Source organism: Rhinopithecus roxellana, chromosome 3 (genome assembly GCF_007565055.1).
Source record: "Rhinopithecus roxellana isolate Shanxi Qingling chromosome 3, ASM756505v1, whole genome shotgun sequence".
NCBI classification, from domain to species: domain Eukaryota; kingdom Metazoa; phylum Chordata; class Mammalia; order Primates; family Cercopithecidae; genus Rhinopithecus; species Rhinopithecus roxellana.
In genome coordinates, this window is record NC_044551.1 from 151,323,029 (window position 1) to 151,340,632 (window position 17,604).

The 17,604-nt window shown below is 41.4% G+C and overlaps 1 protein-coding gene and 1 pseudogene across 3 annotated transcripts in view; both read left to right on the forward strand.

Moving 5' to 3' along the window:
* SEC24A (SEC24 homolog A, COPII coat complex component) overlaps positions 1–16,999 on the forward strand; it is an 87,248-nt gene extending 70,249 nt beyond the window's left edge. For all 3 annotated transcript variants that reach the window (XM_010359928.2, XM_010359930.2, XM_010359929.2), the window contains 5 exons: positions 3,498–3,635; positions 6,303–6,407; positions 9,547–9,639; positions 12,343–12,446; positions 14,092–16,999. In XM_010359928.2, the coding sequence (XP_010358230.1) occupies positions 3,498–3,635; positions 6,303–6,407; positions 9,547–9,639; positions 12,343–12,446; positions 14,092–14,206 (555 nt within the window). In that variant the 3' untranslated portion in view covers positions 14,207–16,999. The remainder of the gene's footprint in view (positions 1–3,497; positions 3,636–6,302; positions 6,408–9,546; positions 9,640–12,342; positions 12,447–14,091) is intronic.
* Positions 3,959–4,058, forward strand: LOC115896592 (annotated as a pseudogene).
* Positions 17,000–17,604: the final 605 nt, after the last annotated feature.

Consider the following 17,604-nt stretch of genomic DNA (forward strand, 5'->3'; position numbering starts at 1 on the left):
TTCACTATGTTGGCCATTCTGGTCTCGATCTCCTGACCTTGTGATCTCTGCCCTCCATGGCCTCCCAAAGTACTGGGATTACAGGCATGAGCCACCGTGCCCAACCTCTAGTTCTCACTTCTCTAATTCAAATTATGTATTTCCATTTCTGAATATAAGTACACAGATTACATAAATATTTAATTTTTTTTTTTTGAGACAGAGTCTGGCTCTTGTTGCCCAGGCTGGAGTGCAATGGCACAATCTCGGCTCACTGCAACCTTCGCCTCCCGGGTTCAAGTAATTCTCCTGCCTCAGCCTCCCAAGTAGCTGGTATTATAGGCGTGCACCACCATGTCTTACTAATTTTGTATTTTTAGTAAAGACGGGGTTTCACCACGTTCATAAGGCTGGTTTCAAACTCCTGACCTCATGATCCGCCCACCTTGGCCTCCCAAATTGTTGGGATTACAGCCGTGAGCCACCGTGCCTGGCAAATATTTAAATTTTAACATTTAAAAATCTGAACTCAGCCGGGCGCGGTGGCGCACGCCTGTAATCCCAGCACTTTGGGAGGCCGAAGCAGGTGGATCACGAGGTCAGGAGATCAAGACCATCCTGGCTAACACAGTGAAACCCCGTCTCTACTAAAGAATACAAAAAATTAGCCAGGCGTAGTGGCGAGCGCCTGTAGTCCCAGTTACTCAGGAGGCTAAGGCAGGAGAATGGTGTGAACCCAGGAGGCGGAGGTTGCAGTGAGCCGAGACTGTGCCACTGCACTCCAGCCTGGGTGACAGAGCAAGACTCTGTCTCAAAAAAAAAAAAAAAAAAAAGGCCGGGCGCGGTGGCTCAAGCCTGTAATCCCAGCACTTTGGGAGGCCGAGACGGGCGGATCACGAGGTCAGGAGATCCAGACCATCCTGGCTAACACGGTGAAACCCCGTCTCTACTAAAAACTACAAAAAACTAGCCGGGCGAGGTAGCGGCGCCTGTAGTCCCAGCTACTCGGGAGGCTGAGGCAGGAGAATGGCGTGAACCCGGGAGGCGGAGCTTGCAGTGAGCTGAGATCTGGCCACAGCACTCCAGCCCGGGTGACAGAGCGAGACTCCCTCTCAAAAAAAAAAAAAAAAAAAAAAATCTGAGCTCTTCTTTCTCCTTCAGGCCTTTCTTGAAATGCTTTATTCTAAAGCCTGCGTTCTTTGATCTTCCCCATTTAATGTGCAACACCCTAATCCCACCCCATCCCACACCATCCTGACACCTTTAATTACTCTTACCTCCTGTATTTTTCCTATAGCATTTATCACTGACATACCACATATTTTGCTTATTTTTTATTTTTCCCTTAATAGGATGTAAGCTTTATGAGGACAAGGATTTTTATCTTTTTCATTCATTTTTTTGTCCTAGCAGTTAGAACCGTTCCTAGTATATAATAGACACTCAGGAAATATTTTTTAAATGAATAGATGGAACTTTGCTTCTTCCATTAAAATCTTAAGAGCTTTTATAATCTTCCTTTAATATAGTCAGTGTACTTTTTTTTTTTTTATGAGACAGTCTCACTCTGTTGCCGAGGCTGGAGTGCAGTGACATAATCTCTGCTCACTGCAATCTCCATTTCTTAGGTTCAAGCGATTCTCCTGCCTCAGCCTCCTGAGTAGCTGGGATTACAGGCATGCACCACTATGCCCAGCTAAATTTTTGTATTTTTAGTAGAGATGGGCTTTCACCATGTTGGTCCGGCTGATCTCGAACTCCTGACTTTGTGATCCACCTGCCTCGGCCTCCCAAAGTGCTGGGATTAAAGGTGTGAGCCACAGCACTCTGCTCAGTGTACTTGTTTTGATACATAATTTCATTATTATTTTCTCTCTGCCTGTTTTACTCCTTTCCATCAATTGGAATACTTAAAACCTTACCCACAACTGGCTGGGCGCAGTGGCTCACGCCTGTAATCCCAGCACTTTAGGAGGCCAAGGCGGGCGGATCATGAGGTCAGGAGTTCAAGACCAGCCTGAACAACATCCTGAAACCTGGTCTCTACTAAAAATACAAAAAAAAAAAAAAAAAAAAAAAAAAAAGATAAAGGAAACCGGGCGTGGTTGCACGCACCTGAAATCCCACCTACTCAGGAGGCTGAGGCAGGAGAATCGCTTGAACCCTGGAGGCAGAGGTTGCAGTGAGCAGAGATCGAACAGCACTACGCTCCAGCCTGGGCGACAGAGGGAGACTCTGTCTCAAAAAAAAAAAACAAAAAAACCTTACCCATATCTTTTTTGTTCTCCATATTTATCTGTGTAAAGAAAATAATAACAGTTAAATATCATAGTTACTTATTAACTCATTTTACTAAGAAGCTTTCCTCATTTGTAGTAGTATTATGGTTTCTTATTTATTAGTATTCTTTGTTACATTGTTTGTATGGTGGGAGAATCAGTGACAGCTGCCATTAATCATTCACCCAGCACTTATGGACCATTTAGTGCAGGGTTCTAAGTGCACTACCCCCGGACCACAGACTGGTACCAGTGGGTGGCCTGTTAGGAACTGAGCCACACAGCAGGAGGTGACCAGTAGGTGAGCTCTGCCTCCTGTCAGATAAGTGATAGCATTAGATTCTCATAGGAGCACCAACCATATTGTGAACTGCGCATGCGAGAGATCTAGGTTGCATGCTCCTTATGAGAATCTAATGTCTGATGATATGAGGTGGAACAGTTTCATCCCAAAATCATCCTCCACCGTGTCCCCACCAGTCTGTGGAAAAATTGTCCTCCATGAAACCAGTCCCTGGTACAAAAAAGGACCACTGATGTAATGGATATCTTTTTGGTCCTTCATGTATGCCTTTACTTTGTCATCTGCAATATAACTTCATCCTTCCTATGGTGTTGCTTGGATTGTTACATCATTCTCGTGATCATTATATGGTAGATAGAGTGTTTTGATCTATTTTATCAACTAGGAAACAGACACCATGAAGATCAGATAACTTTGCCATGGTCAGTGAGTTAATTTCAAAAGACTTTTAGGTGGGGCTATAGCTACAGTTTAATAGCTGTGTGTGACTTCTTTTTTTTTTTGAGACAGAGTGTCGCTGTGTCGCCCAGGCTGGAGTGCAGTGGCTGGATCTCAGCTCACTGCAAGCTCCGCCTCCTGAGTTTAGGCCATTCTCCTGCCTCAGCCTCCCAAGTAGCTGGGACTACAGGCGCCTGCCACCTCGCCCGGCTAGTTATTTGTATTTTTTTAGTAGAGACAGGGTTTCACCGTGTCAGCCAGGATGTTCTCGATCTCCTGACCTCGTGATCTGCCCGTCTCGGCCTCCCAAAGTGCTGGGATTACAGGCTTGAGCCACCGCGCCCGGCGTGTGTGACTTCTTAAAAAACATACTTCAAAAAATTAACAGTAAATTTGTGAATTCTCTCTGAAAATATTTTAACAACTGGCATTTAAAAAATTCTGGATATATTTTTAAAATATCTTCTTTTGTGGGGAATGGGGGTTTTCTGTTACAGAAATCATTCCAGACTGGGACAAATGCACGTCTAGATGAACGCATTTTTGCTATGTGTCAAGTGAAAAACCAGCCCTTGGTTTACCTTATGCTCACAACTCATCCCAGTTTGTATAGAGTTGACAATCTCTCAGATGAGGTAAGATGGATTGCTTTTTTGTGGCTTTTACTTGAGGATTAGTAAGCCTAATCATAGTCCAGTACAGAAATGAGGAAGGGTTTGTTTATTATTTGCTTTATATTTTATTTTATTTTATTATTATTATTATTATTTTTTGGCTAGGTCTGAGTAAAGAAATTTTAGTATAGGGAAGCTCCTAAAAATAATGCCTTTATGGTTCCTAAAATACCATTTGTAGGGCAGATCTAAGAAATGGAAAGATTGTCAAATTGACCAGAGCACCTTTATTCAAACAAATCGATCTTTTAACAACTGACATTTTAAAAGTTCTGGGTGTATTTTTGCTCACTTCAGAAGCAAATACACTAAAATTGGAATGATACAGAGAAGATTAGCATGGCCCCTGCGCAAGGATGACACGCAAATTCGTGACGCATTTTTAGGAACAGAAAACCAAACACCGCATGTTCTCACTCATAAGCGGGAGTTGAACAATGAGAACACATGGACACAGGGAGGGGAATATCACACACTGGGGACTGTCGGGGTGGGGACAAGGGGAAGGAGAGCATTAGCACAAATACCTAATGCATGTGGGGCTTAATACCCAGATGACAGGTTGATGGGTGCAGCAAAAGACCATGGCACACGTATACCTATATATCAAATCTGCACATGTGTATCAGAACTTAAAGTATTAAAAAAAAAAAGTTCTAGGTGTATTTTTAAAATATCTTTTCTGGGGGATGGGGGTTTTTTGTTACAGAAATCATTCCAGACTGGAACAAGTGCACATTTAGATCTGAGAGTGAAATTACATCTGAACACCCAGTTTAATGTAACAGTGTCCTTGAATTAAAGAAAAAATATTTATCTAAATTGTAACATTGTTTTCCTTTGGTAGAAATTTACCAGAATTAAAGTCACAAGAATGAAAATGTTAAATCATAATCTTTCTAAAATTGTGATCAAGTTAAGATATAGATTTTGGAAATAATGTTTCGGTTAAAAATGTTTCAGGCCAGGCACAGTGGCTCATGCCTGTAATCCCAGCACTTTGGGAGGCCGAGGTGGGTGGATCATGAGGTCAGGAGTTCAAGACTAGGCTGGCCAAGATGGTGAAACCCTGTCTCTACTAAAAATACAAAAAACAAAAAAATTAGCCCACCATGGTGGCAGGTGCCTGTAATCCCAGCTACTCGGGAGGCTGAGGCAGAGAATTGCTTGAACCCAGGAGGCAGAGGCTGCAGTGAGCCAAGATTATGCCACTACACTCCAGCTGGGTGACAGAGTGAGACTCCGTCTTAAAAAAAAAAAAAAAAAAAAAAAAAAAACACCTTTGAAAATTTAAAGAATTTATTATGTGGGCCGGGCGCAATGGCTTATGCCTGTAATCCAGCATTGTGGGAGGCCGAGGCAAGTGGATCACCTGAGGTCAGGAGTTCAAGACCAGCCTGACCAACATGGCGAAACCCTATCTCTACTAAAAATACAAAAATTAGCTGGGCGTGATGATGCATGCCTGTAATCCCGGGTACTTGGGAGGCTGAGGCAGGAGAATCACTTGAACCCAGGAGGCAGAGGTTGCGGTGAGCCGAGATCATGCCATCGTACTCCAGCCTGAGTGACGACAGAGCAAGATTCCATCTCCAAAAAAAAAAGAAAAAGAATTTAAGATATTTTACATATATAAAAGAAAATTGCCTATGAAATTTGAGGTAACATTTTTTTTTTTTTTTTGAGATGGAGTTTCGCACTTGTTGCCCAGGCCGGAGTGCAATGGAGCGATCTCGGCTCACTGCAGCCTCCGCCTTCTGGGTTCAAGCAATTCTCCTGCCTCAGCCTTCCGAGTAGCTGGGATTACAGGCATGCACCACCACATCTTGCTAATTTTGTATTTTTAGTAAAGACAGGGTTTCACCATGTTCGTAAGGCTGGTTTCAAACTCCTAACCTCAAGTGAGCCACCCACCTCAGCCTCCCAAAGTGCTAGAATTACAGGGGTGAGCCACTGCGGTGGCCTATTGCATTCTTTTTTGAAACAAGGGTTAAGATCAGAAGTTAATGGCCAGGCATGGTAAATCACAACTGTAATCCCAGCACTTTGGGAGACTGAGGCAGGTGGATCACCTGAAGTCAGGAGTTTGAGACCAGCCTGGCCAACATGGTGAAACCCCTTCTCTACTAAAAATAAGTGATAACTATTTCGTCATCTTCTTTATATTTATATATGAATAATTCTGATTTACCTAAGCAAGGCCCAAACTTGTAGAGGTAACATTCATTTAATTTTTTGTTGTTATTTAATTGTGACTCCATATTTTCTATATATATATATATTTTTTTTTTTTTTTTTTGAGACGAAGTCTTGCTCTGCCGCCCAGGCTGGAGTGCAGTGGCCGGCTCTCAGCTCACTGCAAGCTCCGCCTCCCGGGTTCACGCCATTCTCCTGTCTCAGCCTCCCGAGTAGCTGGGACTACAGGCGCCCGCCTCGTCGCCCGGCTAGTTTTTTGTATTTTTTAGTAGAGACGGGGTTTCACCATATTAGCCAGGATGGTCTCGATCTCCTGACCTCATGATCCGCCCGTCTCGGCCTCCCAAAGTGCTGGGATTACAGGCTTGAGCCACCGCGCCCGGCCCATATTTTCTATATTTAAAACCTTTATTCTTTTACTTAATTTCTCAGGGAGCACTCAACATCAGTGATAGAACCATACCTCAACCCCCCATTCTTCAGCTTTCAGTGGAGAAACTTAGCAGAGATGGAGCTTTCCTCATGGATGCAGGCTCTGTAAGTAGTTTGACTTATCCTGACCCTCACTGCAGACTACTATACTGTTTTAATTTAGCATTTGGTTTCATTCCCTTTAATCTCTCTCTTCCTGAACAGATTTCATATTTTAACCTATATACACTCATACACTGATTAATGATGTGTAAGTCACAGCTTATATGATGGTGATCCCATAAGATTTATAATGGAGCTGAAAAATTCCTATCATTTAGTATTTACTATACTATATTTTTTTATTATTGCTTTGGAATGTACTCCTACTTAACTTTTTAAAAAGTTAACCTCAGGCAGGTCCTTGAGGAGATATTCTAAAAGAAGATCTTGTTATCATAGGAGATGACAGCTCTATGCATGTTATTGCCCCTGAAGACCTTCCAATGTGACTAGGTGTGGAGGTGGAAGACAGCGAGATTGATGATCTTGACACTGTATAGGCCTAGGCTAATGTGTGTTTGTGTTTCAGTATTTAACAAAACAATTTAAAAAGTAAAAAAATTTAAAAAATTTTAAACATAGGGCCGGGCATGGTGGCTCACACCTATAATCCCAGCACTTTGGGAGGCCGAGGCGGGCAGATCATTTGAGGTCAGGAGTTCAAGACCAGCCTGACCAACATGGTGAAAATCTCTACTAAAAATACAAAGAAATTAGCCAGGTGTGGTGGTGTATGCCTGTAATCCTAGCTACTTGGGAGGCTGAGGCAGGAGAATCGCTTGAACCCAGGAGGCAGAGGTTGCAGTGAGCCAAGATTGCAGCACTGCACTCTAGCCTGGGCAACAGAGCAAGACTGTCTCAAAAAAAAATTTTTTTTTAAATAGAAAAATGCTTATAGAATAAGGATATAAAGAATATTTTTGTGCAACTGTACAATGTGTGTTTTAAGCTAAGTGTTATTACAAAAGAGTCAAAAAAATTAAAAGAAGTTGACCGGGCATGGTGGCTTATGCCTGTAATTGCAGCACTTTAGGATGCCAAGGCAGGCGGATTGCTTGAGGTCAGGACTTCGAGACCAGCCTGGGCAACATGGTGAAACCCTGTCTGTACTCAAAATACAAATATTAGCCAGGCGTGGTGGCTCAAGGCTGTGTCCCAGCAACTCAGAAGGCTGAGGTGTGAGAATCACCTGAGCTGGGGAGCCTGAGGCTGCAGTAAACTGAGATCACACCACTGCACTCCAGCCTGGGCAACAAAGTGAGACCTAGTCTCAAAAAAAAAAAAAAAAGAAAAAGAAGTCGGCCGGGCCCAGTGGCTCACCCCTGTAATCCCAACCTTTTTGGTGGCCGAGGAGGGCAATTGCTTGAGCCCAGGAATTTGAGAACAGCCTGGGCAACACGGCAAAACTCCGCCTCTACTCAAAATACAAAAATCAGCCAGGCGTGGTCACGCGCACCTGTAATACCAGCTACTTGGGAGGCTGAGGTGGGAAGATCACCAGAGGCCAGGAGGTTGAGGCTGCAGTGAGCTGAGATCATACCACTGCACTCCAGCCTGGGCAGCAGAACAAGGCCCTATCTCAAAAAAAAAAAAAAAAAAAAAAAAAAAATAGGCTGGGCATGGTGGCCCACGCCTGTAATCCCAGCACTTAGGGAGGCCAAGGCAGGCGGATCACCTGGGGTCGGGAGTTTGAGACCAGCCTGACCAACATGGAGAAACCCTGTCTCTACTAAAAATACAAAATTAGCCAGGTGTGGTGGTACATGTCTGTATTCCCAGCTACTTGGGAGGCTGAGGCAGGAGAATCGCTTGAACCTGGGAGGCAGAGGTTGTGGTGAGCCAAGATCGTGCCATTGCACTCCAGCCTGGGCAACAAGATCAAAACTCCGTCTCAAAAAAAAAATTTTTTTTAAGTTTATAAAGTTATAGTAAACTGGGCCGGGCGCGGTGGCTCAAGCCTGTAATCCCAGCACTTTGGGAGGCCGAGGCGGGCGGATCACGAGGTCAGGAGATCGAGACCATCCTGGCTAACACGGTGAAACCCCGTCTCTACTAAAAATACAAAAATTAGCTGGGTGTGGTGGCGGGTGCCTGTAGTCCCAGCTGCTCGGGAGGCTGAGGCAGGAGAATGGTGTGAACCCGGGAGGCGGAGCTTGCAGTGAGCCGAGATCTCGCCACTGCACTCCAGCCTGGGTGACAGAGCGACACTCCATCTCAAAAAAAAAAAAAAGTTATAGTAAACTAAGGTTAATTATTGAAGAAAGAAATTTTATATATATATCTAGTGTAGCCTAAATGTACAGTGTTTGTAAAGTTTATAGCAGTGTCCAGTAATGTCCTAGGCCTTTACCTTCACTCACCACTCACTGACTCACCCAGAGCAACTTTCAGTCTTATGTGCTCCGTTCGTGGTAAGTGCCCTATACAGCTGTAATGTTTATCCCGTCTACCATATTTTTACTATACCTTTCCTGTGTTTAGATATACAAATACTTAGCATTGTGTTATAGTTGCCTACAGTATTCAGTAACAACCTATAGAGGTTTGTAGCCTAGGTACAGTAGGCTATACCATTAAGGCTTGTGTGAATACACTCTATGATGTTCACACAACAAAATCACATAACAAAACGTTTCTCAGCATGTATCCTATTGTTCAGTGATTCATGACAGTACATTTGTCTGCCACCTTCCCCCTCCATATCCTCCTTGTTTCATGCCAAGCATAAAATGTCTCATCAAGTAAATACTAATTACTATTCAGTTAAAGGCTGTATAATCTCACTAAGTATACTTACCTTTTTGACCTTTTAAAATATACTCAGGCTGGGTGCGGTGGTTCACACCTGTAATCCCAGCACTTTGGGAGGCTGAGGCAGGCAGATCTCTTGAGGTCAGGAGTTCAAGACTAGCCTGGCCAACATGGCGAAACCCCATCTCTACTGAAAATACAAAAATTAGCTGGGCATGGTGGCACATGCCTGTAGTTCCAGCTACTCTGGAGGCTGAGGTGGGAAATTGCTTGAACCCAGGAGGCAGAGGTTGCAGTGAGCTGAGATTGCACCACTGCACTCCAGCCTGGGTGACAGAGTAAGACCCTATCTCACAAATATATATATATAAAATAAAAATAAAATATACTCACTCAACAGACTCACCTTTATGTATGCTACTTCTCAAAATAATTTTATTCCTGTCCCTAGGTACTGATGCTTTGGGTTGGAAAAAATTGTACACAGAATTTTCTCAGCCAGGTTCTAGGAGTTCAAAACTATGCATCGATTCCACAGCCTATGGTAAGACTCTTTTATTATAGTGATTATAAAGGGCATTTCAAAGGTGGCAAAAACATGAATATCCCCTCTTTTGATATCAGAAAATAATAACAGAATCATACCAAAAATTTTTATTGATAAGTTTTCATATTGGTGGATTCTATCACTCCATTCATAGAATCATTAGGGAATTTATGTATTTAAAAGGCAGATAGGCCAGGCACAGTGGCTCATGCTGTAATCCCAGCACTTTGGGAGGCCAAGGTGGGCTGATCACGAGGTCAAGAAATCAAGACCATCCTGGCCAACATGGTGAAACCCCGTCTCTACTAAAAATACAAAAATTGGCCGGGCGCGGTGGCTCAAGCCTGTAATCCCAGCACTTTGGGAGGCCGAGGCGGGCAGATCACGAGGTCAGGAGATCGAGGCCATCCTGGTCTACATGGTGAAACCCCGTCTCTACTAAAAAAAAATACAAAAAAACTAGCCGGGCGAGATGGCGGGCGCCTGTAGTCCCAGCTACTTGGGAGGCTGAGGCAGGAGAATGGCGTAAACCCGGAGGCGGAGCTTGCAGTGAGCCGAGATCGCGCCACTGCACTCCAGCCTGGGCGACAGAGCAAGACTCCGTCTCAAAAAAAAAAAAAAAAAAAAAAAAAAAAAATACAAAAATTAGCTGGGTGTGGCGGCGCACGCCTGTAGTCCCAGCTACTCGGGAGGTTGAGGCAGGAGAATCGCTTAAACCTGGGAGGTGGACGTTGCAGTGAGTCAAGATTGTACCACTGCACTCCAGCCTAGCAACAGAGCAAGACTCTATCTCAAAAAAAAAAAAAAAATATGCCAGGCGTGGTGGCTCACACTTGTAATCCCAGCACTTTGGGAAGCTGAGGTGAGTTTGAGCCCTGGAGTTTGAGACCACCCTAAGCAACATAGTGAGACCCCATAACTACAAAACATTTTTAAAATAGCTGGGCATGGTGGCACACAATTGTGTTCTTAACTACTTAGGAGGCTGAGATGGGAGGAGTGCTAGAACCTGGGAGGTTGAGGCTGGAGTGAGCAGTGATTGCGCCATTGCACTCCAGCCTGGGCAACAGAGCAAGAACCTGTCTCAAAAAACAAATAAATAAAAGACAGCTGTGTCAGGATTATAGCTACGATAAGCACTGGCTTTCAGGCCTTGAACAGAACTACTGGACTGGATGACTAAGCATTTTAAGTATGAGTAAATAAGAAATTGTTATATTTTTAATAATACCTGAATGAATCAATTAATTCTGGATGTCATGCTAAAATGAAGGGAAAAACTAAAAGGTTTTTTTAGATGAGGGCTTAGAAACTATACCCAAGGGGTACCTGCTACTTGTTTTTGTAAATAAGGTTTTATTGGAACATCCATGCCTGTTCACTTATGTATTGTTTATGGCTACTTTGGTGTAGCAATGGCAAGGTTGGCCAGGCATGGTGGCTCACACCTATGATCTCAGGACTTTGGGAGGCCGAGACGGGCAAATCACCTGAGGTCAGGAGTACAAGACCAGCCTGGCCAACATGGAGAAACCCCCGTCTCAAGGCGAGGCGTGCGAATCACCTGAGGTCAGGCGTTCGAGACCAGCCTGACCAGCATGGAGAAACCCCCATCTCTACTAAAAATACAAAAGTAGTCAGGCATGGTGGCACACACCTGTAATCCCAGCTACTCAGGAGAATCGCTTGAATCCAGGAGGCAGAGGTTGCAGTGAGCCAAGATCACGCCATTGCACTCCAGCCTGGGCAACAAGTGCAAAACTCTGTCTCAAAAAATAAAAAGCAATGGCAAAGTTAAGTAGTTGCAGCAGAAACCAAATGATCTTTAAGAAGTTGCTTACTCCTATTCTAGATTATTCGTAGAAAATTGTGGTCCCAAGTCAAGTTGCGTTGGCATGACTGCAGGAATTTTTTAGGAATTCAAAATCTCAGGACCACACCCCTGCCCCAGACCTCCTAAATCATTATCTGTAGTTCAACAAGATGATCAGGTGATTCATATACATGTTAAAAGTCAAAGCCAGGCATGGTGGCTCATACCTATTATCCCAGCAATTTGGGAGGCCGAGGTGGGCAGACTGCTTAAGCCCGAGTTCGAGACCAGCTTGAGCAACATGGTGCTCAGTACTAAAAAATACAAAATTTAGCTGGCAGGTAGCACATACCTCTTATTCCAGCTACTTGGTGGGGCTGAGGTGAGATAATCACTTGAGCCTTGGGAGGCAGTGGAGGTTACAGTGAGCCATGATCACACCAGTGCACTTCAGCCTGGGCAACAGAGCAAGACCCTGTCTCAAAAAATAAGTTAAATGTGAGAAGTAGGCCGGGTTCTGTGGCTCACTCCTGTAATCCCAGCACTTTGGGAGGCCGAGACAGGTGTATTGCCTGAGCCCAGGAGTTTGAAATCAGCCTGGGCAACATGGCAAAACCCTGTCTCTACAAGAAATACAAAAATTAGCCAGGTATGGTGGCATGCCCCTGTAGTCCCAACTACTCAGGAGCTAAGGTGGGAGGATCACTGGAGCCTGGAGGTTGAGACTGCAGTGAGCCATGATTATGCCACTGCACTCTAGCCTGGCGACAGAGACCTTGTCTCAAAAAAGAAAAAGTAATTAAAAAAATAAAAATTTGAAAAGTACCATAGACCATACATTAGATATGTAATTAAAGTAATTGGATATTGTTGGTTTTGATTAACAGACAGACCTTCCAGAACTTGATACACCAGAATCTGCCAGAATAATAGCTTTCATCTCTTGGCTTAGAGAGCAGAGACCATTTTTCCCAATACTTTATGTAATAAGGTAAGTTGAATTTTCCATTTGCTAGCAGTAAAACAATTTGTTTGGCCTTGTCACGACCTGACAAGAGTATAGCAAAAAAAAGGAGAAGAAAGAAAAAGAATTCTTCTCAATAAATAGCAGTAAATCATGCCTTATATCCAATTATTGGAAATACTAAACTTTTTTCATTTTTAATTGACTAATAATAAGTGTATATATTTATGGGGTACACTGATTTCTTGATACATGTATACATTGTGGAATGGTCAAATTAGGCTAATTAACATATTCATCTTCTCAGCCAATTATTGTTTCTTTGTGGTGAGAACATTTAAAATCCATAATTTTGCCTATTTGAAAATATACAATACGTTATTATTAACCATAGTCATACTGTGTAATAGATCACCAGAATCTATTCATCCTAATTGAAATTTTGTACGCTTTGGCTAATATCTCTTCTTTCCTTCTCCACGCCCACTTCCTGCCTCCTAACCTCTAATAGCCATAATTCTACTTTCTACTTATATGAGTTCAACTTTTTTAGGTTCCACACATAAGTAAGATTGTGTGGTATTTGTCTCTCTGTGCCTGGTTAATTTCACTCAGCATAATGTCACAAATGACAGAATTTCCTGTTTTTTAAAGGCTGAATAGAAGTCGCTGGGTGCGGCAGCTCATGCCTGTAATCCCAGCACCTTGGGAGGCTGAGGCGGGTGGATCACCTTAGGTTGGGAGTTCGAGACCAGCCTGACCAACATGGAGAAACCCCGTCCCTACTAAAAATACAAAATTAGCCTGGCGTGGTGGCGCATGCCTGTAATCCCAGCTACTCGGGAGGCTAAGGCAGGAAAATAGCTTGAACCCAGGAGGCAGAGGTTGCAGTGAGCCAGGATTGTGCCATTGCACTCCAGCCTGGGCAACAAGAGCAAAACTCCATCTCAAAAAAAAAAAAGAAAAAAAGAAAAAGGCTCAGTAGAATTCCGTTGTGTATATATACCACATTTGAAAAATCCATTCAGGAGGCCGGGCGCGGTGGCTCAAGCCTGTAATCCCAGCACTTTGGGAGGCCGAGACGGGCGGATCACGAGGTCAGGAGATCGAGACCATCCTGGCTAACACAGTGAAACCCCGTCTCTACTAAAAAATACAAAAAACTAGCCGGGCCATGTGGTGGGCGCCTGTAGTCCCAGCTACTCGGGAGGCTGAGGCAGGAGAATGGCGTAAACCCAGGAGGCGGAGCTTGCAGTGAGCTGAGATCTGGCCACTGTACTCCAGCCCGGGCGACAGAGCGAGACTCTGTCTCAAAAAAAAAAAAAAAAAAAAAAATCCATTCAGTTATTTCCATATCTTGGCTCTTGTGATTAATGCTACAGTGATCATGGAAGTGCAGACATCTCTTTGATATACTGATTTCAATTCCTTTGGATATAAAGTGGAATTTCTGGATCAACTATTTATCTTAATTCCATCATACACCATAAGCTTTTCCCTTAAACAGCTTGAAATTTACATAATCAACCAAGTATTCTCAGAGAAAGCCTCTAGAAGTAACTGTTTATATAGTAAATGTTACTGTGGTTATGAGAAAATCAGAAGCCTTCTGACAAGTCTGTTTATTTTACTGCTACATTTTATCTAAAAGTTTTTGCCTTTTATTCCTAAGGGATGAGAGTCCAATGAAAGCAAACTTCCTTCAAAACATGATAGAAGACAGAACAGAATCTGCACTATCATATTATGAATTCCTGTTGCATATACAGCAACAAGTGAATAAATGAATGAATGAAGAAATTTGACTTATTTCTAAGGAACATCACAATAGTGCAGAATACCTGGAAATGTGTAATACCTTCTTTTCTATTATGTTTGTGGACTAATGTGATGATTGAGATGTTCTCACTGTGATTTCAACAACCTATAGCAAATAAAAGACCACAGCAGAGAATCAAACATGCAACTCTGAAATACTGTATTTTTCAAATCAGAATATAGCTACATATGATACTTTTTTCTTGCCAATTATGTTTGAGTTGTTATGAATTAAAATAAGACAATATTGCAGAGGCAAAGTACATTTTGTAAAATAAAGATTTCTGTGTTCTACATGTATATTTCTCTGAATTTTTGGCTGCTACATTTAAAACCTCACAAGACTGTGTTGCAGGGAAGTTACAAATTCACTGGTAGTGATGTTTTTAAAATAAAAACAATGGGAAGTAAATATAATGTAGGAAAACTAGAATTCATTCCCCACACGTTGTCTGTTTTTTTGTTTTTCTTTTTTAAGGAAGGGAAAGGATCATGTTGAATAAAACTAGAGTAAACTAATTCTAGTATAGCTTGAGAAAAATATGAAGAAACACATTCAAGCTTTAAAATCTGTCAGTATTCTTTATACTTGAAGAACAAAGTCACTTTGATTTGAAGTGAGAACTATCATTAGGTGGTTTTCTGATTTCCCGACGAAGACTTGGACATACTGTCTTAATCTGTAGTGAAAAAAGTTTGAGTTGTCTTCATAAACATTGGGACTGGCAATGATAATAGGGAGATAAGAAACTTTAATTATGTTGATCCTTTAAGTGGATTTTGTTTGGTGCATTTCTGCTCTGGGTATGTAATAAAAATGGGGGTTTTTGGTGAAATGAGAGTGAAGAAGTGTAAGGTTTCTAAAGTACTATCCAAATACATCAGTAACATTTTTCTAAAGAGTTTAATTGTTAAATTGGAAGTCATTCATAAGAAATATTTATTCTTGAATATGAAAACCTATTAAAGCATAAATGCTGCTATTTGATTTGGTGGATATTAAGATTATACAAATCCAACATATTAAAGTTATGAAAGAAACTTGATTTCTGAAAATCCTTAAGAGACTGCTTTCTTGATTCAGCTAGAGAAATATTATAGTGAAAACGATTGAGTGAATTTTGTTTACAAATAGGTAAATTATATTTTGTGTATTTAAAGTGCTGTGGCTCAGTTTTCACAGATTGATTTTGTCTTACGAATTTCTTAAATATGTTCATGTATAATACTTGATCAAAATATTTTTGGGTTTTTTATTTTGTTTTAATGGGTTAGAAAATGTGTTTACAATCTTGGTTTTATATGATCACCAATGAAATAGTAACTTTCAGGTTTATATCAGTATGAGCTGACTTTAACTGAGTTGTTTGGGATAGGGAAGAAGCAGTCCCTCTACAGTATGCAACTACTGTTTGCCAGCTGGATCAAAATAATCGTGTTTTATGAAAATATCTCCCTTAAGCAGTGTTAAGGTTGGTTTGCAGTAAGTGGCACATTGAACTGGAAGTTTTCTTGAAAGCGGCTTCATCTATTAAGAAGCAATTTTCAAATTGTAGCAAATTACATTATCCCCTCTTTTAAATAAACAGTCATTATATGCTGATGTTTCTTAAAATAACTAAAATGTTCCTCTTAATGTGATTTTAAGTGGAGTTATTTGTAGGTCCTTTCTTAATAGTAGTAAAGAATCTTCTCGAGGGAAACATTTGTGCTTTTAGGGATAATCTTCCTTGTGCCTCTCACTACATCCCTAAGTGGGTATGACTCTTGTTATTACCACATTCTTTATTAGTATATTTCACAAATTTACTTTTAAATATTATTTTAGATACTGTGTAATGTGCAATTCAGAATAATTTTATAACAGGTCATGAAAAACATAACTTTAGTTAGGATTCACAATATTTGTTCTCCACATAATGAGAGAATGAATGAGCCTTTGGAGATACTGATACAAAGCAATTATTTTTTTGCAATGTTGAATGTGTTTTTTAGTTTGATTCTTTTTTTTCCACCCCGATAGGGCACTACCTGCCATATCATCTTGTATTCCTTTTTGATGTAAAGCAACTAATATTTACACTATGCCATATTTTTTTTAATCATAGTTGTAAATTATGAAAGATCCTTAAATTTTCTACAGATCTACAACTACTAATGTAACAGACAAGGGCAATCTTGGTATTTAAATCTGAGCATGGCAGTTCTACCATAAAAAGTACTCTATTTTTCTAATTTCTAGGATTTTTAAAATAACATTTCTGTAAGTCTGACATACTAATAGTCACTCAAGCAGTACCATTTATTTTAGTTTGCATATATTTTCAGTTTTTAATTTAATGTAATGTATTGAGTCTAATAGACTGTTTTGCAATAATTAGAATAAAGATTTATTTCTTCTAATCAAAGATGCATAACAGCTATTATCTAGGGGACCACCAAATGTGATTTCAAGATTTTGTTAACTATTAAAAATGTAATCCTTATATAGAAATTTTAATTTTGTAAAGTAGTGTATAATATTGTAATATTAAATTCTTGTTCTCAAATTCAAATATGTATTGATCTTCAATGTGCTGTGTTAAATCTTGCTTCTCTGAAATGTTGGAGACAAGATTTGTCTTCCTTTTTACAGTTTGTAATTTTCACTGTTTTATTCCTGTAAAAAAAAAAAAAAGTCACTTGTAACCCATGCAAACAATCGTTTGATCTGTGCTAACTTATCAACTTGGCTATTCAATAAAGTTAATTGAAAGAGCTTATATATAGTGACTATAGTGATATGAGCCTGGTATGGTGGCCCACACCTGTAATCCCAGCAGTTTGGGAGGCCCAGGTGTAAGGATCGCTTGAGGCCTGGAGTTGAAGAACTGTCTGGGCCAGATGGCGAAACCTTGTCTCTTCAAAATAGTTTTTAAAAGTAGGTTGGGTATGGTGGCTCAACGCCTGTAATCTGAGCACTTTGGGAGGCCAAGGCAGGTGGGTCACCTGAGGTCAGGAGTTCGAGACCAGCCTGGCCAACATGGTGAAACCCCATTTCTACGAAAAATACAAAAACTTAGCTAGGCATGGTGGCATGTGCCTGTAATCCCAGCTACTCGGGAGACTGAGGCAGGAGAATCACTTGAACCCTGGCCAAGGTTGCAGTGAGCCAAGATTGCGCCACTGCACACTAGATTGGGGAACAAGAGCAAAACTCCATCTCAAAAAAAAAAAAAAAAAAAAGGCCAGGCACGGTGGCTCACTCCTGTAATCCCAAAACTTTGAGAGGCTGAGGCAGGGAGATCACCTGAGGTCAGGAGTTTGAGACCACCCTGGCCAACATGGTGAAACCACGTTTCTACTAAAAATACAAAAATTAGCCAGG